At 43.2% G+C, this 23,201-nt stretch overlaps 1 protein-coding gene across 3 annotated transcripts; it reads right to left on the minus strand.

Moving 5' to 3' along the window:
- Window positions 1-47: 47 nt before the first annotated feature.
- LOC128305067 (trithorax group protein osa) lies at window positions 48-23,110 on the minus strand. 3 transcript variants are annotated; one of them, XM_053042354.1, is made up of 10 exons: window positions 22,876-23,110; window positions 20,661-21,706; window positions 11,479-13,659; window positions 9,502-11,391; window positions 8,777-8,978; window positions 8,472-8,709; window positions 8,282-8,377; window positions 7,670-7,837; window positions 6,762-6,990; window positions 48-6,692 (listed from the first exon to the last, which is right to left on the minus strand). In XM_053042354.1, exons 3-10 carry the CDS (start codon window positions 13,487-13,489, stop codon window positions 6,157-6,159), a joined length of 5,370 nt encoding a protein of 1,789 aa, XP_052898314.1. In that variant the 5' UTR covers window positions 13,490-13,659; window positions 20,661-21,706; window positions 22,876-23,110; the 3' UTR covers window positions 48-6,156. The 3 variants fall into 3 exon arrangements, with proteins under 3 accessions (XP_052898314.1, XP_052898315.1, XP_052898313.1); XM_053042355.1 differs by lacking the exon at window positions 22,876-23,110 and adding an exon at window positions 22,581-22,653; XM_053042353.1 differs by lacking the exons at window positions 20,661-21,706; window positions 22,876-23,110 and adding an exon at window positions 14,764-15,463 and having other exon boundaries at window positions 9,502-10,153; window positions 10,262-11,391.
- Window positions 23,111-23,201: the final 91 nt, after the last annotated feature.

Below are 23,201 nucleotides of genomic sequence, written 5' to 3' on the forward strand. Positions count from 1 at the left end.
TCCAACCCTTCTTCTCCTTAGTTTTGTTTACCAAAGCCATAACTACATTTTTTTTTGTTTTCTTTTTGTTTTTACTTTGTATAATGGTGTATATATAGAATATACCGCTTTACTTCTTTACTTCCCATTATGCATTCGCTTTGTTTGTTTACTGCATTCCGTTTTTTTTTTCTTCATTTCTATTACTAACGCATTTGAACCGGACATATTTTGCAACATTCTTTTGCAATTATTACGTTTTTGTTTGTTTAGCTTTTGCCTAGCGGGATGATGTTTATAAATTATACACAGTTCTCGTGATTACTGCACCTTTTTTATTAGTGTTTTTTTTTTTGTTGCTTTTATTATTTTTTTTTGTTTGTTTATTTCTCTTTGCACACATTACTACCTTCACGAATACGTCTTTTTCACTTGCACTGTTTGAGTGTTCCTTTCTGGACTTCTTTTGTTCCTATCCTTGATTTTGGAACTAAGCTTTGTTGTAAGTTCTGGATTCCTTTTGCTATTACGCTAGAGCTGTGAGATGTGGAGATTCATAACGTATTTCTCCATTTGTTTTCTCTTCACTTTTATTGGTTTCAGTTCGTGTCATACCAATTGATTGAACCAATCTTATTACCGACACGCAATAATCATCCAGAGGAACCTGACTGTTGAAGGAAAAACAAGGAATCACACGGATTAGTAATATTTTGAAGGTTTCCGCGTGAGTTAGCCGGGATAGAAAAGAAGCTTCACTAACAATAATTCAAAAAGCAAAATATGATTTTGTTTTTCTATCGTTTCCCACATCTCCACGATCGTTATCACACAGTGTGGACCTAACGGATTCCTGTGGAGTTGTTTTTTTTTTGTTTCAGCTTACTCCATTTCATCGTCTGCCTGCACAACAGGATAACGATAAAACTGTTGCGGCAGGAGTTTAACTCGCGTTTCTCTTTTGTTAAACTAACGCTACAGCTTTGCCAGTTATCGGATTAGTTACACAGTGTCCTACTTCCTACTATTCTTTTCAATGGTATCATTCATTCCCCGATTGTGAGCAGTTCAGAGAGCCCCCACTACAGTCGATTTAGTAGATCCTTCAAACGTATCTATAAACCCTTACACTTAGTTACACGATACATGAACAAACAAAAAATGTGGCATAAGAAAAAAAAACAAGGCAAAAATAAACATAATCATAAATAAAGGTTTAAGGATAATGATAGTTAACTAAACACTTCAAAAAACCAATGCACATACATGGGCGAAAACACAAATCAACAGTTGCTGCAATTGTCTCACAAATTGAGGACAAATGGATGTATCGTACAGCGTTTCGCCTAACGGATACAGACAGAGGGGTAAACTGCATCGTGGCAATGCAAACAAACGATGTGCACTAGGAGGAGCAATTCATCGAATGATTGAGCGGTTTGAATATTCCAAGTATTGCCGTCACCGTAATATCCGCGCCTCCAGTGAGAACGTTTGACAACATAATTCACATTCTCGACAATTGTTTTCTTTGTTATCCTACACAACTATTTACAAACGATCCCATTAAACAACAAGAGTAGAGACAAAACTAAAGCAAATAATCCAACAAACGATTAATGAAAGGGATAGGCAATAGTGGGAAGATGAATAGAGTAGAGAAAGCAAAACTGATGCATACGTTAATCCTTACTTCTTAGCGTTACACACTAGTACGAAATGTAGGAAATTGCTTTTGAAGAGCAAACACACACAAATAAACTTATACTTCTCTGAACCGATACCGAATTTACAAGCATTTTGCAGTATACTGCATCGAACAAGAAAAGAAAGGAAACGCAAGAAACATTCCATCCCTAATAAGACACACGTTCACTCTCTTGTTTCCCATCCATGCACTATATCTCTCGCACAAACGCGCGGCTTATGATGCTACGGTCTTACTTTGTTAATAAAAAAGCGGGATGTTGGTTCAGAATATTCAAGTCTATCGCGTGATCTTCGCTCCCACACACTTGCTGCACCCCCACATACTACCTTTTTATATCCCACTTATGTTTTATCACCGAAAAAAGAAAACAACTCAGTCCTTCACACACCTCGGTTTGTTTGTTACGATCATCCTACAACAACGACGCTCACAGAGACGGTATACCTTCTTCTAGCTCCGTTTTTTTTTTACGATTAATAAGTGCACTTATCTAAAATATAGATTTTTGTTTTATATATTACTGCGCGCACAATCTGGTTGCACTTTATTATGCGCATATGGTTTGGTTCGTGCTTCCGAAACAACACACACACATAAGCTACTCACACACTGTTACACCACCATTCAAACAAGAATCTCCGACTAAGGGTGTACTGTGTTGCTAGTACATGAGTTTGCAGCGGTAAAGAGGCCCAATGTCTGTATTTGTGGTCTTGTAGCTATAATTTCAATGTCGATTCCCTGTTTCTTACTGGACGCGCACGACAAAATCATTGACATATACGACGGGAAAACCACTCTTAATTCGAGTGATATTTTCCTTTCCTGTTATGCCTCTTTACATTACACACACCTATGGAAGCAGGTCAATTCTATTACAAACCAGTTCCGTTTCTACCTTAACAGCAGCTGTGATTGTTTACGTCCTTGTTGTGTGTGTTCACTGCGTACTCTGTACCTCGTGTGCACACATCCCATCAACTGTACGGGTGAGGTAGCAGCAGTCTGGCACATGTACTACGCGCGTTGCCTCCGCCGTGCCATATCGGTTTCTGGACGACGATATCGTTCCTTTCATATTTGGCTAGTATACTGGATTTAGTTATACCCTGCATCACATTCTAGTTCATTAATGTTGCTTCGCTACAAGGATCTTTTCCCATGGAGCGCGACAAATTACTCTCTATTCCATGGGTTCCGGCGTTGTGTTCATCATGATCATGCTTAACAGATGACTGGGTCATGATGATTATTTTTTATCGTTTAAAAGTCGTTAACAATCCAGCGTTCCAAACACAAACATCCCTAACACGTTTGAGTATGTTGATTTTGTGTGAGTGGGGTGTACACATTTCATGTTTTTTTTTTGTTTTTAATCAGATGTTTGCAACACACAAAACCATAATGGGGGGATGGGTTTTAAAGCGCTTATTCAAAAAGTGTTTACTATTTTCCACGCAATTTAAACTTTGGAGTGGTTCGTTACGCCTTTTTCCAACCTATTTTTTTTCATGTGCATCATAGGGTCGCGACATGTAAGTGCTGTCCATTCCATACACCATATACTACATATGCTTTAGCAGGTCTATACATCGATTGGTTTTATTGTTTTAGTCCGATCGTTTTCTATCGGTTTCACATTTTCTGGTGCCCTTTCTCTTGGAGGATTATATTGAGCGCTGGAAGTTAATTTGTTACTACGGTAGATGTATATAAAACCCTTATATACACAGCATTGAAACGAAGACAATGGTACAGAACCAAGAAAAACACAAAATACTATAGAAATTGTGTGTAGAAATTAGTTTTGTAAATTGTTTCAACTATATCAAACAGGAAAACCTTAACCGCACAAAACAAAACGAAATCAAACGAAAGTATAACGATGCGAGTGGCTAATGAAGAGCTGTGATGACTAGCCTAAAACATAATCAACCAATCAGTCAACCTAAACTGATGCCAAAGCCAAACCGCAGACACATAATGCCTATATTCCCTACTCTCATGTGGTTGCGATTCTTCGCTGTTTATATTTTACAAAATACATATCGTGTTACCGTAATGATTAACTTTATACACAGCCCTCTTTCTATTTATAAGCGTTTGCTTACTCTTCCTCGCTCCATTTCTCTGGCTCTAGTTTATGCATATTTACACATGCATTTGGTTGATGAGGACACATTTAAGTTTTTTTTTTTGTGTAACTTAGTACCTGCCTTCTATTATTCCCATTATACGTTTCTTCCTGGCGTACTGAAAGATTTAATTGTCCCTACTGAAGTGCTTGTTTCTTGTAATTTATTTCAATACTAGTTACATTGCGATTGGCACAGTCGCAAACGGCGGCGTACAGACACTTTTGAAAAACACTTCGAATCATATTTTCCCCCAGTATGCATTGGGAATAATAACAGGTAAAAATATTTCCCAAAAACCATAAACTGAAAAAAAAACTCAATTTAATCGAATCACCAAAACACAACCGAATATGGCCGATCGGCGATAATTCAAGCGATTGTTAAAGGAAATAACAATGTGGTATGCCTATTGTTGCTTTTCATTAGCTGATGACTGTTTTAATAGAATTGAAACATAATCCATCATCCAACAACAGTCTTACATTTAATTATTATCTCCCATTTTTGTATGATTTGATGTATTGTAAGCTTTGCGTAAGGATGAAAGAACCCTACTCCAAAACAAAATTTAGATAAGTTTCTCTGCAAGCCTATACTACATGCGCAATTTAGCACGAACTACGCTCATCTATCTACACCGGACATGATAATAATATTGTTAAGGTGAATAGATGTGAGTTCTTTTTTACATTATATGTTCATTAATCTTACATATTATACAGTTGCATTACTATGTACAGTTTATTCTTTGTTACGCTGTCGTCCACTTCTAAGCGTACTTTGCCGAGGCAGAGATGATTTCTATGAAAACGTTTAAGATAATTACTACCATAAGCGTTGTTGGGGGGATTGGAGCAGCACACATGTTACGAAAGTATGATTGAAAAGATGGTTGCCATTCCTTTCAAATTGAAACATATTTTCGTTTGTTCGCTCTTTGTGTTTGCTTTTATTTGTTTCTTTGTGATTTGTTTTTTTGTTTTAATAGATAACAACGAGTTTAACATTGTTTGCGACAAGGCGGTCAGATATTGTCCACAACAGTGGGCCGCTTGCTTGTACTTTCTCTCGTTGCATGTACCCCTAATAGTTTTATGATTTTTATAACCCGCTTGTTGCTTTTCTGAGACATCGGGAGGAAGCAGCCTGAGTTGAATGTTGCAGCATCAAAACACAACCCATGCTACTTCCTCCCAATCGAACAGCTGTTACTAATTGAGCGTGTGTTAGTAACATCATAACGCCGCCTGCGAAAACTATACTTAATCATATCTACAGCATCAGTGACTCGGCACGACTCGTTTGCAATTGTATCGTGTACTACCGAACAAGTTTTGCATCTCCTATTGCCGGTAGCTAACGCAATGGATTCTATCACCTTCACCATGTGTTGATCTAGTTTGTTTGCATGTGTACCGGTTTTAATATGTAAGCATGATGCATTTGCAGATGAGTTTATTATGCCTTTCGTTTTCTATTGGTTGTATTATTTCCCTAACATGTTTTACGACACCTTCAACCGTGCCTTCCAAATTCTTTAACGATTTTATGTGTTTAATTAGGGACATTACTTAGTGTGCTTTTTCTTCTTCCGAACATTGTTCCATGAAACTACGCTACGAAAACTGGTATATGCATGAAAACAAAAACAAACTCCTACCTATCTTTGCTACTTTCCTGTACTATCATATTTTGCAGTAATATTGTTTTTTTTTGTTAATTCGATTTTACGCCTTGCCTGGGCGATATTGAACTGTAGCTTAGGTTCACACCCCTACTATTTTATTACGACAGTCACCCTTCTTATTCTTCTTCTATGAAGCCACTTATTCTTCGCATCTGTAAGATAGAGAGCGTGGCAGTATTATTCGATAGCAACTACATGTGTCTTTTCAAACATAACGAATTTCCGTCTCAGACAGATGGTAAAAAACAAGTCCGGAATTATTCTACACAACAAGATACACAGCAGCAGTTTGCTTACTTGATTCTTATAATAGTTTCCTTAGTCGCATGTAACTTGACACTATCATCCACTGCACTTGATTCTTTACACCGACACACGCAACAAACACACCATGCACAGCGTCATTAGCAGCTAACACTGTGTGCAATGAACTGCCCAAGGATCGTCAAATGTTTAAAACGTTCTGACGGTTCTAGCACACGAGTTTACAACGGCTTCCAGCCGTAATCACGCACAGAACTTCTTGTGTGTATTTATTTTAGCGTCCCGAAACTTACTAGAAAAAAAAAACACTCGATCGTTTTAGCACTATCGATCGACAGGATACCTCTACTTCGCTGTGAAGTGTTTTTTGTTTCATTTTACTTAGAACTGTAATGGCCACTGTTACCCTGTCCCCCACTTCCGTAATGGCTTCCACCACTATTTGCATGAACACTTCCGTAGCCACTGTTACCACCGTAGCCGCCACCACTTGTTCCACGGGCGTGATCGTTGCTCTGATGGTAATGAACATTTTGCCGATCATTTCTTTCGGAAGCGTTAGAATGGGATGAGCCGCCGCGGCCACTGCCTCCACCACCTCCACTAGCTCCACTTCCTCCAATACCATCACCACCACCACCACGGTCACTGTTCGGACCATGACTCTGGGTATCCATTCGGCGATAATACAGCAGATACGGTACTCGTGGCGCACGGGGTCGCAAAACATTAAACTCCGGTATCGGTTTGACGGTACTATCATCGTAACGAATCCAGCTACCGTAACCGGAATGATACACATCGGTAATATAATGTCCTTTGGACGCTTCTTTGCCATCATGGTATACAACCGCAAACAGTTTATACTGCTTCTGCTTGGCTGAGTAACTTTTACCCTTCGAGGACATCAGTTCTGCAAACAAAAAAGTTCAATATGTAATAATATAAACAAGAGTACTGCAAGGGACGGGCTCTAGCTTACTTGAATCGATCTTCAATTCTATCGGGAAGTCCAGCGTTTTTAGTATCTTGGTGCATCCGTCCATTTTGTAGTCAAAACACTTTAGATGGAGAATCAAAACCACGGGTAGTTCTTCCAGCGTTACTTGCTGCCAGGCGGCTACTTCCTGCTTTGTTTTCGAACACGTTACACCCTCTAGTTCATCACGACCTACCAGCTGCTCTAGAGCTTCTTTTACAGATGCTGCTTTCTGCGAAAAAGATAAATGATATTTCCATTATTATTGTGCAATTATGTATCTAATGCCTCCAAATTATTGTGAATTGTACCAAGACACAACGTAGGAAAACCCAACAATAAGCAATACGGCTTGGCCGTTTCTCTTCAAAAAAAATCTTAATAAAGTCTAACTCTAAATAATCTTTAACTAAAAAAACAGACTTTTAGCCCACTAGAACACCAATGTAAAAAATAAAAGAAAAAACTATAAAGGTATAGTAAGTGGACACCGCATGACACATGATTTAATTAATTATTTTAAATAAACTATATAATTAATTACTGATATAATGAATACGGAATTAGTGAAAAAATAAGTAAACAATGAGTTACAAATAACAAGCGATAACATAAATAGAGAAACAAATTCACAAAGGTATCAAATATAACAGATTTAAACTAAAAATTGAACTAATGAGCTGAAAGTGAAATTATTAACTCCGCAAATATCATAATTATTTATTTATTTAGTTTTATAAATTGCAAAACACAAAAACAAATCTTGCAATTGCGTCTAAAACACAAAAGATTACAGCTATTCTATTATTAGAAGGCGAATGAATACCAACGATTCTATTTTTAAAATGCGCCCACTCGAATGAACATCCAGAATGAACACAACACATTCCAATTAATTCATCATTACATACCTCTATATCCAAGGGAAGCGTGAAGAACGGTTGTATGTTGTAGGTCGGTGGCACACCATCGCGCTGAACGCGGGATCGTAATTTGCCTCGGAAAATATCGCTAATCGGCGAATGTCCGAAATCGGTGGTACGTGTCACTGTACCCTTGTTGCGATTACCACAAATAAGCTGGAGAAATATTAAAAATGAGAAAACGAATTATTAAGTTCTTGTTTTTTTAAAATAATAAGTAAATGTGAAACAAATAACTAAAATGAACTGTCCAACGCAGAACTTGAAATAAAACCTAACAGCCACTAAAGGACAAAAGCTTCATTTCTACACAAACCGCGTTAGTGAATTTTTATTTCCCCACCATGTACAACAGAGATTCAAAGAACAAATTCACTCTGACTCTGCCAGTAACGGTATAGAGGGGTGAAGAAGGAAGAAAATGCATTCTTACTGAAGAAAATTTTTTCTAAGAAAATTTTAGCCTTATGAGTGTAGTGAGAAACAGGATTAGAACTCCAGCCCTCGCGCGCACAAAAGTTCATGACAAGACACGTTGTCGCACGGCCATCAAGCTAAGTCTCAGAGCTCCACGCTAGAGAGCAATTTTCACAGACTTACCATCCAATCATCAGCGTCCTCGTCGCCATGTATCTCGCCATTGGATGGTTCTTCACCATTCACATTACCTTGCTCTGATTTAACCAACTTCATGAACTGTCGTGAATAATAAGTTATTCATAAAGTTAATATGCATGAAAACAATATCATCTTTAACAAGAAAAATTAATACGAAAGAATCAATAACTACCTCTATCATTTCATCGTTAAGGCGATTTAAAACACAGCCAAGGAATTCTTCCGCATCTTCCTGCCGTCCTTCGATTTGGAACATGTCCGAGCGAATTCCATTCAGCATCTTGTAAATGACGGTCGGTTCGAACGGTGTGTCGACTTGTATTTCCGGGCTTTCGTCCTTCTTGCCCTTATCTCCACGCTGCGGCTTCGACCGTATTGGAAGCTGTGAAAATTCACTCACCAACGAACACCTGTGTAGATGAAAGGAAATATTAGTTTACCAAGGCTGTTGCGCAGCGTTGCAGAATTCATTCTTACATGGCATCGATGAACGGCTTCGGATGCTTGGAATTTTTCGCAGCTGGCAGATGACGAATTGTTCGCATCAAATGATAAAACGGTGGGCAAGCCACTAGCGCCTGCAGTATAGTGTTAATGTAGCAATAGTTAGATCGATTGATCAAACCACGAGGAGTTATGCTTGTGCTACTGTTGTCAATGCTGTACCCAGTGAGAAAATCTGGAAGCAGAACAAAACGTTATGTTCTTTTATTATTTTCTTAATGTAACATAGAGTAACAAAAGACAAAAAAAAAACAAACAAAAAATAAAATAATAAAACCATATATAATAGTGAAATATGTTTGTTTCAACACTAATGCCACTTTCCATCGATATTACAGTTGAAAGGGCAAACTCTCTGAGAAACGGGGTAGGTCGACCGTTAGCAAGTAAATCACAAACCAATCAGAACGAAAGGTCGGCGTGACCACTCAGAAAACGTAACCTGTAATTATTCTCTCCCATTTGTGTAACGCGTATATTACTACTCCACGAATGACAGAGTAGTTCGCTGACTTCCAAATGGAATCTTTTGTTTGAGAACATTGTATGTATTACTTTTATATAATTAAAGAGATATTTTAAAATTTTCTCTGAAGCGAGATTTGAACTCATAACACAAAGCCTTGCACAGCAAACAAATACATACACATGAGGCACGCACTAGCGCGTTCGGCTATCTCGTACGTTCCACTACTTACCCCCAAACTTCAGAGAAAAATCGTCCTTCTGATCTCCGATGGACGTAGCCGCACCAGCAGCTGATGTTGCATCAGTGGATGATGGCTTTTTCGATACAGCTGTTTGCGTAACTTTTCCTTTGCCGGACGTCATCTGAGTAGAGCTTGTTGTACCGCTGGCTGGCGTAGAAGCTGCAGCAGATGAATAGGACATCGGTGCACTTGTTGTTGACGACGTCTGATGGTTTCTTTCATACGGTTGCACCTTAGCCACCGGTTTTTTTGCACTCGATGTAGACACATCGGCACTAGACGGAGGATTACCACCAGCTACTGACGTAGCTGTAGTTCCACCCGCCGGCGCTGTTGTTGGTCGGTTGGAGGAGGGCACAAAATTAACTCCAGACGATCCTGTAACGTAATGCTGAGACGAAGTAGCGCCTGTACCAGTAGATGTGCTACCTTGTGGTGCTGTCTGTCCGACCGATCCCGTGGACAAAGCTGCTGAAGTTCCAGAGACTGCCGATGCTGTTCCTTGCGCTGCTGTTGCCGCAGAAACCGATGACGCCGAAGACGACAATGCAGAAGCCGCGGACGCAGATGATGAAGACGACGTTTGGAACAGGCTGGCCCAGGTTTTGTTGGGTTGCGGCGGTGCAGCACCGGGTGGTATCTGTGGCGGGGGCACAATTATAGGTGGTGGAATGTTTAATGGATGATCGGGTGGCGGTATGTTTAGTGGGTGGTTAATGACAACCGGTGCTTTGGTCGCAGACTTTACCGTGTTAGTATTAGTAGATATGGTAGTTGATGTAGCAGACGGCCTAGGTAAAATTACCACTTCCCCGGATGCGTGTTGTTTCGCCGGGTCGGCAGCTCCGACCGAGCTCGCCATTACAGTCGCAGACGCTGTCGTTGGTACAGACCGCTGCGGGATCGCCTCCACCTTCTTCGACTCCATCTGAGGTGGAACGACTCCGGTCTGTCCGCCACTGGCACTGCTTACTCCGCTTGCCGACGAGGAATTACCGCCGTGTGCGGCACTCGAAGGGCGCTGGTTGTGATCCGGAAACGGTTTCAGCTGCTGTGCTTGCTTACTAGATGCTAGTGAAGTTGACGAGGTAATCGATGATGATGAAGTCGCTACGGTTCCAACCAGTGTTGTGAACGGCACCGGGGATGAGTTTTTATTCTGATGACTGGCCGAACTGGGGAACTCCTTGTTCGGTATCGCTGAAACTGAAACCGAGGCGGTACCCTTCTTTGGTCCCACGCCGCTGTTATTGACCCACCCACTTCCTGTATTAGATTGCCCTGCCGATTGCGAGGCACTGCTACGCTGTGGATTTACTCCACCACCAACCACTGCCGCTGCAGCCGCCGTACGCCTTTGTTCCTGTTCCTTTATCGTGAGTTTCTCCATTCGTTCATGAGTACCCTTCACGAAATCCGGATGATGCTCGGAGCGACTTCTTGATGCAGGGGCCTGCGATGCAACAGCGGCAGCATATCCAAGAATTGGTAGCGGCTGTTGATGTGGTTGCTGCTGATGTTGATATCCCTGATTTGGCACATTGGATAATACATTCGCTTGTTTCGTGGTAGAGGTGTTTTCTACTCCCCGCTGAACCGCCATCGCCGGCGACGTTCGCTCGTTTTGCTGGGGAGTTGATGTAGCGGTGCTAACATTTACAGTGGACGGCAGTGGCGATGTGTTCGTCATTACAACGGCGTCAACGAGCTTCGGTGAGGTATTGATGTCGGATTTGTGGTTGAGGCTGCTGTTGTTGTTTGAATCATTTTCGTTACCATCAACCATATTACTAGCAACACCAGCTACTGTCGATGTTGCCATGCTTGAACCCGTGTGTTGGAAAGTTTGATTGGTGGTTGATGGTGGAGAGTCCGTCACTGCACAAACAAAACAAGAAAGTGTTTTTGTGTGGATTAGTTTCCAGCTCCCAACGTTTGGTTATCGAACATATCGCTTATACTTACTACTCAGAACAGCTCCTTGTGGCGGTTGAACCTGTTGATATTGTTGGGGCTGATGAGATGTCTGTTGATGAGGCGTTGGTTGTATTGGAGCATGATGCGATGGTGGAGGATGCGCTTGTATGTACTGCGGATCAACGATGAAGTTGTTGTTCATTGGTTGGGTACCACCGTCCATGGCCATGGCTGGCGACGGTAAAACTCCAGATGCTGGACCGTGCTGTTGCTGTTGTTGATGCTGATCCGGTGCCACCATCAACACCTCCGTCGATCCATCCATCGCCATCGGCTGTGGTGGAACCATGTACCCACCGCTAACCATCATCTCCTCTGGTTGCGGAACTCCTCCCCCCACCAGGTTGTGCTGTGCGACCGAGGTAACCCCTAGCGGAGAGTGCATGGTAGATGTTGCATTGGAGCTCGCCGGAATGTTACCGTTTCCGTTGTAATCCTCAACCGGTGGTAGAGAAGTTGCCCCTACATGCTGCTGCTGTTGTTGTTGTTGTTGTTGTTGCATACCATATTCCTCAGGTGCAGCCATCGAAACGACCGGAGCAGGTGTCATAGTGTGCATCGTGAAACCGGGAACGTTCGGATCCAGCACGTGACCCATCGTGGGCTGTATCGCCTGAGGGGGCGGTGGACCCTGCGCTAACATTCCACCCGTTGCGCCGCTTCCATCATCTTCGTGTACGGGCAGATATTCACCCGTTTCCGGATGATAATCAAGCGCCATGTGTGGGGGTTGGGGCCACATTGCTGCCCCCGGATGTACACCTGGATCGTCGTGGCCTTGACCTTGGCTACCATGCGGACCACTTCCGTCATCACCTTTACCGTCGTCGTACAATTGATATTCCGATGGGATGTAGGACGGATACACTAGATTAGGATAACCATGCAGGGGTGCATTGTAGTACATCTGCATGTGAGGGGCGGCCATGAACAGCGGTGTACCAGTGGCATGTTGAGCCATCGGTGGCAGAAAATAGAAACCACCATGCAGATTACCGTACTGTGCTCCAGCAGCACCCATCATCGGTGGTGCTTCGATGTGCATCAGCTCGGGCGTGTGTTGTTGCGGAGGATGCGATGGTTGTTGCTGCGACATTTGCTGCGATTGCTGACCTCCTCCACTGACAGAAGTAGGAGGAGTTTGTTGCTGACCTCCACCTTGACCCTGCTGGGACTGTTGCTGCTGAACCTGATGCTGCATCGGGGGCTGTCCGCCCTGGTGGTGTGACAGCGGTTGCAATACACCCTGCTGTTGCTGCTGCTGCTGCTGCTGCTGGAGACCCTGATGGTAGCTCTGGGCATGTTGGTGATGGTATGATTGTTGCTGCTGATGCTGTATATAATGCGGCACGTAGCCTCCTCGCGAGCGAGAATTATTTCCGCCCCGGTTGTTTCGCCCTCCGCGCCGCATCGTGCCCCGTCCTGGCATCGTTACCGGTGTCGGTGGCATCAGCTGCATCTCGGGACCGGCCCCAACATCCGCTTGCATGTAAGCACCTTGCGGTGCGGTTGTCGTTGCTAGGTACGGTGATATCGCCGGATATCCATGAACGCTCACGTTCGCAGTTAAATTTCCAACGAATACATTGTTCGGCACCTGTGCTCCCGATGGTTGCAACATCTGTACCGGATACATTCCGTGCGGTCCCGGTGGGATGTAAGCCGAGGCCGGTATCGGGGTGTACATGTGCGGTACCATTTGCTGCTGGTGCGGATTAGACACGGGAACGGTCTGTTGCTGCATTTGCTGATTGCCGTTCTCCCGGTCAGCATTTCGTCCGCCGGTATCGCCTGTACTGTTGACGCCACCCGCACCGTTCCCACCACCGTTTCTACCACCAACATTATGGGGCTGTGGTTGAGGTGGACCTCCTTGGCCGGGCTGCTGCTGCTGTCCTCCTGTCGCTGGTTGATTGTTTGTGCCCGAACCTAGCTGCTGGTGTTGCGGCTGTGGTTGTTGCTGCTGCAGGTGATGCGGATTGTTGGTGTGTGGAGGCATAGTCGCAGCCGTTACTACGGAAGTCCGTGCTATGACTTCTCCTCCTCCTCCTCCTCCTCCTGCGACGCTCGTGGCCGTCGACTGGATCGAAAAACCGATCCACTGTTCTCCACTAGCGGGGACCTTCTCGGTATCGACGACGCACGCACTACTGCTGTTGCCTTCGTTTACTGCAATAAAGAACATAAAAGATTTATTTTTAATAGCGGTATATAGCAAAAAAAACGGGACGAAACGTGTATGCGGCCATAGGGGTACCGAAAGGAAACACACAAAAACAAAAAAGAGAAAAGAGATGTACGCGAACGAATGAAATGAAACAAAACAATCAAGAAAACCTCGCGTACAAAGCTAATCGAAGGTAGAACATTAAATGCGCTCACACGCATAAACAATAGTTGTGCCATTAACAAACACGACGGAAAATATCCGGAAAATAGAGTGGAGGAAAAAAAAAACAGAAATTAACAGAAACTGATGAATTCACAAATCCTTAAGAAAATGAATAAACATACGGTATTTTTAGTGCCATTGTTTTTAGTTGCATCTTTTTCTATTATCACCCCCAAAAGATGTTTTTGTTTTGAGCGATGGTTTTTTGCGTTACTTTATTATTTTTTAATTTTGTTTCTCATCACATACTGGTCGGTAGAGCACAAGAGAGGGTAAATGTATCAAATTATCCTTTTGTTTTTCATTCGTTTTCGCCTGTCGAGCCATACCGCAGATGCCAATTGCCAATAGCATAGATTTTAGTTGGTCAGAATAATAAAAACAAATAAGAAAATAGTTCAAAAGAATATATTTCAGTCAAAAGTAACACAAATATCTAATTTGACAGGATTTACTAATTAGTAAATTACAAGCATTTAAATAAAAGAAAGAAAAAAACAAATCGTGCAAAGATTTAATACGAGCAATAAACTGTGTAGTATAAAATGACATCAATCAAGCAGGTGCAGTTGCATCTTTGCTACATTTAAGAGATGCATCTTCGAGATGTAGTGCTGGGTGTGTGCGTGTTTGGCCGTATTAGTGTGCGAGTAAACCTTTTTCATAATTAAGGTTTGTTTAACAGGGTAAAGAAATAGGAAAAAAGCTTAAATCATAAATAAAAAACAAAGCCAGGCGTAAACATTCGATCATACGAACACAAGGGTTATGCAAAAATAAAATACAGCAACCGCGCGCAAATAAACAATATGTATATATATCAACAAAATAGTAAGTAATTCGATTCGAATATGTCTGTTGGTTTAAGCAACAACGCTTACCGAAATTCGGCAGCGGTGGTGCTGATGTTGGTGGCGTTGCGACGATCGATGTCGTGCGAAGCAGACCTGCGCCTTGCGACAGATGCGAAGATCTGCCAACAAGTCCAACATTACCACCCACAGTCGAAGGAGTGGACAATAGCGGGGATGATGGTTGATGCTGCGGTGGTGGTTCCAGCAACACAAACGGACGACTCGAACCAGATACTAGAGAATGTTTCCGCACGGGTACGATCATCATTCCGCCCGAAGGCGCTGGTGGTGTTGCTGTTGCTACTACTACTGGCGCATTCTCCTGTTCCGCGTATTCCTTTCCGAACGTTCGAGCTTTGGTACCGGTTCCGCCACCAACAATGGACGATCGGGGCAAAAATACTACCGGAACCGGATCGAAGACTCGCGCATTGGGGTTTAACCCGTTCAGCTGTGTTAACTCGTGGGGAAGTCCTACAGACACCACATCTTTCCCATCTCGCTGCTCTCTCTCCTTGGGTCGATGCATCGGTGGAAGGAATGCTACGCGATGTTCGCGCACCGTACTTGGCTGACAGGATGATGATGAACCCCCTCGGGCGGTAGCATCGGGCGCGGGATACAATATACCCATTAATGCGGACGCCTCATTCTGGCCGGCATCGGTAAGGTCTAGAAACTGATAGCTGCTACCTTCTCGCGTTTCGTCCTCGGTACACTTCATCATCCGTCCCGAGGATGATGGGTCGGCGGCTGTGTGACGGCTGCTTTTGTTTCGCACCCCGCACGACCACACAGCAGCGAACGGCGATCGACGCGACGATTTCGACGATGGCGATGGCGGCTGTTGACGGTGTGTTCCGGTGGCGGATTCCGGCGAATGTTCATTTTCCCGCTACCCTCTGCCGCGGATGGCACCGGTCTCTAAAGCCGGGACCAATCTCGTGTATAGTTTGGTTCGGTGGCGTCGTGCCTGTAGTACCGCTACGATCGTTATGGACACCGGCGCTGCGTCAGCACTAGATGCGACAAACATCATCAGCTATTCGTGCGCTCTGTACCGGATGCTCCTCTTTGAACATCCGTTTCAATCCAACTCATTCGTAAACGGTGCCTGTTGCCTACATTACACGTTTTAAAAAAATACACACACACACACACTCACTAAAGCATTTTACTGAAATCCATCGCTTTCCAAACAAGGGGTTTAACTAATCGTTTACAAAACCGATCTAGCTGTACACGTGTTGGGGACCGTAATGATCAAAACCATCGCATTGTTCCCATCGTGACAAAATTCGCACGGATGCAGATAACTTTGATAAGCATGCAAAAGGTGCGTAAACTGTCCGCGTTGCGCTAGTTTTATCAAACGACAAGCTGGTACACTCACTAGGAAGAAACAAACATGGGGGGAGAGACTTGCTAATTTGCTTGCATCAACTATTGGCAACCGTACATCACACGACGAGTGAAAAAGAGAGAGAAAGAGAGAAAGATAGAGAGAAAAAGAGATAAACAGTTTTGTTGGAAGGAAAGAAAAGAAAAGAATACAAAATTACATTACATACACACACAGCATTGTACATGAAGATGAAAATAAAAAAAACAGTTAAGCTTCTACTACGGGACACAGAGGTTTGGTTTGGGAGTATCAGCAATTGTGATCTACCCCCTTAAGATATCTTATCATTGCGCTGTCAACGAATCGTTTGGACTTGATAAACAAAACACAAAACATAAAACGAACTGGTACAAAGTGGAAAGGTATCGCTGCTCTGGATGCATCAGAATCTATTCAAAGTTACAAGATAACAAGATATAACCGTTTTAAACCATTCAATCAGCAAAACATGGAGTAAACAAGAATTGACAATTATATAAACAACGACACTTTTACCTAAATAATATACAACTTCGGAAACTCGACGTCGTTTGTGCCAACACGAAACAAAATTGGCCAAAGCTGAGATAACTGTGTGCAGTTTGAAATTAGCAAACATTTACGGGTTCGTTTCACAAATTTTATAGAATTCATTTTTTTTTTTAAATTATTCAAAGAAAACTGCAGCCTTGGAGCCTTGCTACCTTGTCGGGTTAATTGTTCCAAGTATTTTCTTAACCGCGGTAATAATATTCTCAGTTAACCAACAAAGACAGCAATCGGGTTATTTCACGTAAGATAGATGTGTTCATCCAAACCAAATCGGATTCGGGTGGTGTCAAATCTCGACTATCAGACCGACTTCCTTAGCGAATGATGGAAAACCCTGTATCTCAACACTCCACAAGCGTTCAATATTGCATTTCTTAGCGACAATAGTTGAAATTTCCATTCAATCCACACACCGTAAGCAGGAAATGAAAGTGTTACCGGCAAGGCAATCGTCTTCCGGTCACAATCCTCAAGAAGCTTCAGTTGTGCGCGGAAAATGTCCCACCCTCATCATTGCCGTTTCGCTTTACGCTAACGATTGGCGGACTCAGTTTTTCATCCCACAACAAACCAGCGGCAAAAAAAAATCAACTACAAAGAGCGACTTGATCCACCACCGCCGGTGCAGTTGGAAGGTAAGGCGATATAGTCATTAAAGCTTCACACTTGCAGCACACACACACACCAAGACGTTGGAAGGGAATAAAAAGGACAGGCGGATTGAGGCACTTGATGCACTTATCTATATTTGGCATACGGGTATATTGAGGTCATCCCCTCATGTGGTGCATGTCGATAAAAGAGAGAGAGAGAGAAAGAGAAAATAGGTGTAATGCAATGCGGCGCACACCGATGATGATGATGATGTGTGTCCATGGTGTTAGCATATTTTGGCTTCTTGAAAACTGTAAACCAGTTGCCAACAAAGATGTTGGAAGTATCCGGAACTGCAGAAGGTGCAATGTAGTTCTACTTTCAAATCGAAAATAAAAAGCATTACGCGCCATCGGCACACCCATCGATGTCCTTTTTTGAACGGTCCAAAAAGTTGGGCGGACTTAATAGTTTAATGTCAGTTTGCTGACATCCTTCTTAGCGCCTGAAAGAATGAATTCTCTTTCCACCCTAAAGAACGTCTTCCAATCATTTTTCGCATCTGATGCATCGAAAATTTTGTATGAAATTCCTTTGGAAAGTTCCACAAATAAAAATAAGAGCTTTCTGCTGAATTCCAAAAATTGTAATCCAATCAATGGTTCCATATACTAACGCTTTCTTCGAACAATTTATCTAATTAAATGTCATGTCAAAATACATTGGACATCGTTCGGGGACAAGATAATTAGAATCGTAAACAGAAAAACGATGATAACAGCCGGGATAAGCGTCATTGCTGAGTATTTGTTTGGGTTTCGTGGATAATGATGTTACAGCACACAACAGTTCAATTAATGTTGTTTTCTTGATGTTTAAGACGATTAAGATACAATCATATCAGATCGAAAATATCAACGGAGGGGGTGTTTTCAGTGGAGCTCTTTAACAACTGAACGGCAACGACAAAAGTAGCCTAATATTAGGAAATAATTTTCCCAATTTCAATGTGATACATCGAGCTATCAAACTGGAGGCCCAGTAAGTAAATGTCCTTGTGCAATTTTGTATGAGCGATTTTATTTTAGAAAAATAACAAACTTTCGTAGTGAACAACGACAATGGCTAGAGAACACAACAAAATTGATATGTGCGCACCGGAGTACATCGACGACCTCTAGTAGTTGGTCTTTTGAAATGTCTCAGAATTAACAAATTCGAATTAGCCTTTATTGAGAGCAGAGTAAAGGCATTTGCATGATTCGAGGGTACAGCAGTTTACCTTCTTGTCATTTGTTCTTAAAGTTTAACTCTTCCATGAACTTTCCTGTGCTACGATGTACTTCGCACATCAGGCATACCTTCAACTTGGAAGATGTATCTGTTTTCAGCGTGCACATAATTGTAGCTTTTGATATAATCTATTTAGCACCAGAAAAAAAACTCTTGGAACAAAGCACAGTGAAGTGATAATAGATAGAGTGTAGACCTATCGCAGCATTAGTTTTATTTTTATGGTTTATTTATTTTCAACCAAACTACTTATTGGCATAACACATCGAATTTTGGTATTTGTATATGGCTTGAATTCGAAATCAGAGACGAATCATGAACTGCCTTCGAAGACACTTCTGAAGTTGTGTTTCAAATGCACTTTCTTCGATGGATTTAATGTATGTTAATTTTATAATATCTTAGGCGGAACGCGGAACATTTCCATCCTTCCTGTATCATGCTTCTGCTGCCGGTAGATCACACGCAACATGTGGTGCGAGTACGCTACACCTTCTAGTGCTCTGAGCGTGTCTTCGAGCTGATGGCTACTTTTTCTGCAGTGATCATCACATGTTTGCCTTCATTTGGAGTCGAAACTACTTCTACTGTGAAGCTCGATACTCAGTCCTTGCTACAGGGGAACCGGTTGTTATTTGGGCTTGGTACCGGTCCTGTCCTGTGAGACTCTCAGAGATGAATATTTTCTCACAAATATGTTCTCCCGGGAAATCAATTCCGCATCACCCCAAGCGAACCATTTAGGAAAGTAAGCAGTTGTACGGTTTTATAGAAAACCCTCTTTATATCCTTTTACTACTGTGATGCTTTCCTTTCCCTCCCGTAACATTCCACCATTGTAAACAAGAAGACTTTCATTCCCGATAAACCTAATGCAAGCCACGATTCGTGGATATATTGAACGTCATAAAATCCGTCATTTCCGTAGCGAATTTGGCGTGCCGCTTTGCCTTTCCTATATTCCCCAATGTATCAACGACGTGGCCTCAAATACCAGCGTGACAAAACGCATTGAGGAATGTACACACTGCCAACAGGCACATGCATGCAGTATCCAAAGGCACCCGGAAAAGAAACACCGCACCGACGAAGACGTTGACGTCGAATGCTGCGGTTTTCATGCTGCGGGCATCTGTTTTCGCCATCAGCGCACGGAACGAAAGGGAACAAAACCGTTCCACGGCACCGTTGTGTCCATCGTCTTGATCAACGCATACTGCCCCTGTCTTCCTTGTGGTTCCGAAAAAGGTAGCTGAGTTCCCAAAAAAGGGAATTCGCCCAAGGCCTCCACACACAAACGACGGTGACACATAGGGCCCTAAAATGGTGTTGGTGGTCATAGTATTACAGCACAATATGACCCGCGCGCGGACCAGAAACGCTTCCATCTGTCAATTTCTGCCGATATGTGATTGTCACCACGCTGTCGCCAGGTTGACGTTCCAAGAAATTTCATTGAGAAGGTTTTTTTTGCTCTCTCTATCTTTCTCTCTCTCTGCTAGTTTTCTGCCCAAATACGCCGAAAATCTTGCCTCTTCTTTCCGGTTCGTTGGGCTGCAGTGTTCGCGCGCGTGTGAGTTTGCATGCGGATCAATGTAGAGAACTGCAAAAGAAAAACCGACACAGCAGCATCCATCTTTTCTTTGCTTCCCAATTTATGACGAATGGCTAATGTTGTGCAAAGGAAAAGAAAACTTGATAGACACAAGCGTATTGACCAGACCGACCGGCAGAATGGTTAGCTCAGAAGCCGGTTTTTACGTTCGTTCACACACACATATATAGATAGCAACTACACCACAGCAAATTGATGTGTTTTTACAGAGCGAAACGCAAATTGCTAAACAGAGAAAATAAGGAAGGTGTGTAGTAATGGGGAACTGGAAACGCTATGCAAACTAAAAGTGTTGTCTGTTTACCACCATCGATGCAAACAAAGGACACACATCCTATCGAGAACCGATAACGACCCAACAAATGCTAACTGCAAGCACCATAAGCGCGCTACCTTCGATCGTTTTGACCCCGTCTTCGGTTGCCCCCTACTTAGACCTAAAAAAAAACATAACCACACATCAGGAAGCACAAAACGACAACTTACCGTTTCAAGCTGCTGCTCCATCGCATGGAGACGAACGAAACAGTACATCCGCCGTCCGTACGGCCGATGCAGAGTGTTGCTGCTGTTGGCGGTGATGATGATAATGAGGGCGGTAGTTAGAAGGATGAGCTGAAAACGATGACGAAGACATTCGTCACCACTGCAAAACGTTGCCGGGATTGGGCTTTTCCTCTCTCTTTTGTGCTGTGTTGTGAAAGGTTTGCAAATCGAAGTGATCCTACTTGATGCGCTCCACCAATCAACACATCACAATGACCTATGCACGCGGACTGCTGCAGAAATGTGCCAGCTCTGTTTCAAGGCTCCTCCGAATACTGTTTGCCGTCTTCCACTATCTGCCTTTGCATGCGTAACGTATCAACAGCTCAGTTGCACACTGTATTGATGGACTGATGGGTTTTACACGAACTTCTTCTGGAATATGTTTAACGAAGGGTTGCGGCCCGCGTGAGAAGAGTAGGTGGTGCTTGGTTGTGTGAAAAAGGGAACCGAATTTTCTTCGGCAATATATTTGCTTGCTGTCCGTGCGAATAGGTCTCGGTTCCGGTTACGGTGAAGTGGGGCTATTTCTTCTTTCTTCCTTCACTTCACTACACCGCACACACTTCACACTATCGTAACACGTACGCAACACATATACACACACACACACACTATCCTGAACACGATGGTGACTGAACACCATATGCGAAAGATTATGGGACACTACTTCTTCTTGCGAAGTTTACCCGAAAATAAAAAGAACACAACAGATAGTACACCCACAATAATAACGTTAGTCGTCCTTCGGTACAGTGAAGGTGGCAACTCGCCGAATTTTCACACCACTTTGGATGGAAGCCCGTTCACGCCGTTTTATCAAACGCGATGCTTTTTCACTTTCTTGTCGCTGTTACCAAAGATCTCGACGAAGTCTCATACGCTCCTTGCCGTATGCCGCGTGTTTTGAAAAACGGATTACTGCGATTGGGAAATATTTCCACAGACGGGTTTCTTATGCCACACACCATGTACACTAACCAAACCTGTGGAGGAAAACAGATTTCTGCGTAAGTGAGTGTGCCTTCTATACGTTACTCCGATCACGTCGTCCCAGTTGACACTAGGGCGGTACGTACAGAGCCGGTGTACTTCCGGTAGCAATGATCAGAATTTGTGCTGAGACGCTCGGCGCATATGTATACTACTTTATAGGCGTTAATGCTCTATTTTTTCCCATATCATGGAAATGATTTTGCTGTCCTACACGCAACGAATAAGAAAACAGAACTACACGCAACAAATAAGAAAACATTCATCAATTCTTTGAAATGTCCAAAACATGAAGGTAAAATGGAGAATTTGCAAAATAAACTGCACACATTCGTCTCCACTACCTATACATGCTAATCGAAAACACACACACACATAAGCGCACGATTCACGGGGGTTGCTTAGGATGGAAAACGGGAAATCAATTCTACCTAATTTGGGGCTTACTGCGTTGCTGCAATCAGCAAGAATTCATTTCGTGGACAAATATTAAAGAAATTTTCCATTCGTTGCTTTTCAAAACGGTTCGTAATCGGTGGCATTCATAAAAGAGGGCCACTATCGCTATTTGACAGCTGTCTTCGCATGGCTATCTAATTAGAAGCAAATAAATGTTCCCGTTCCGTCTCTCTCGCAATGCGTGTCTCTACGTGTATGTGTGCGTGTGTGTGCATTACTGCGATACTCTCGCCTTCCGTGGGGTCGTCCACTAAAGCCGAAATCTGAAACCCTTCTTTTCGCCAGTAATGCGGTCTACAGACCCGCGGGCATTGCAGGAAGTTCGGGAAGGATTTGTCAACCGGAAAGTCAGCCGCAGACAATACTGCAAAGAAGAAGAAGAACAGTTCAAACTTGCTTGTTTCTCACTCGCTTGCTCTGTGCCCCCTCGGACGGCTCCACTCTCTTAAAGGAAAGATCTTTTCCGATTAGGCAACGTCGGCGTAAAGGTCGACGAGCGCAGCGAAGTAGGCTGCTCCCCCATGTTCTTTTCCTATCCCGTTTTCGATTTCACACACACGCTGACGCACGCACCGGCACATCAGCACGGTCCGTCCGTGCTGGGCCAGATTCACCACCGTTGAACACCGTCGAGCAAAAGAACGAACAAAAATGGGTTGGTGCGCTTCTTTTCTTCTTGCTTCTTCTACTTCAACACACTCACTCGGTTGCTGCACGAAAAGTTGAAGTCGGCTTCCTTTTTTTACACTACACACATTAGCACAATCGCACTCTCCGTCTGCCAAGTTAGGCGAACCGAGGAACTCGTTCCGCTCGTTAGGACACGGTATTCCGGAACAGTTCTCAACCCCGGTGGGGCCGTCACGGGTGCTGCTGGGTTGCGAACGGTTTGCAATCCTCGGGTAGTGGAAAAAATCTGCTTTTCCTTGCACTTCGACGAGCCGACGTCGTACCGGATGTGAAAGAGTTTGTAAAATCGATGAAACGCTTGCTGTCAAAAAGCTAGACAGGGTCGATGTAGATGCATCG

This window comes from Anopheles moucheti, chromosome 3, assembly GCF_943734755.1.
Source record: "Anopheles moucheti chromosome 3, idAnoMoucSN_F20_07, whole genome shotgun sequence".
NCBI classification, from domain to species: domain Eukaryota; kingdom Metazoa; phylum Arthropoda; class Insecta; order Diptera; family Culicidae; genus Anopheles; species Anopheles moucheti.

What these genes read in the sequence shown, in the direction of transcription:
- LOC128305067 (XM_053042353.1), bottom strand. Translation starts at nt 15,463, where the DNA reads ATGATGAAGTGTACCGAGGACGAAACGCGAGAAGGTAGCAGCTATCAG. An exon ending in ACAAGGAGCTGTTCTGAGTA is followed by an intron (nt 11,392 to 11,478) that starts GTAAGTATAAGC and finishes TTGTTTGTGCAG; the next exon opens with TGACGGACTCTCCACCATCA. An exon ending in AGGACGCTGATGATTGGATG is followed by an intron (nt 7,838 to 8,281) that starts GTAAGTCTGTGA and finishes ATATTTCTCCAG; the next exon opens with CTTATTTGTGGTAATCGCAA.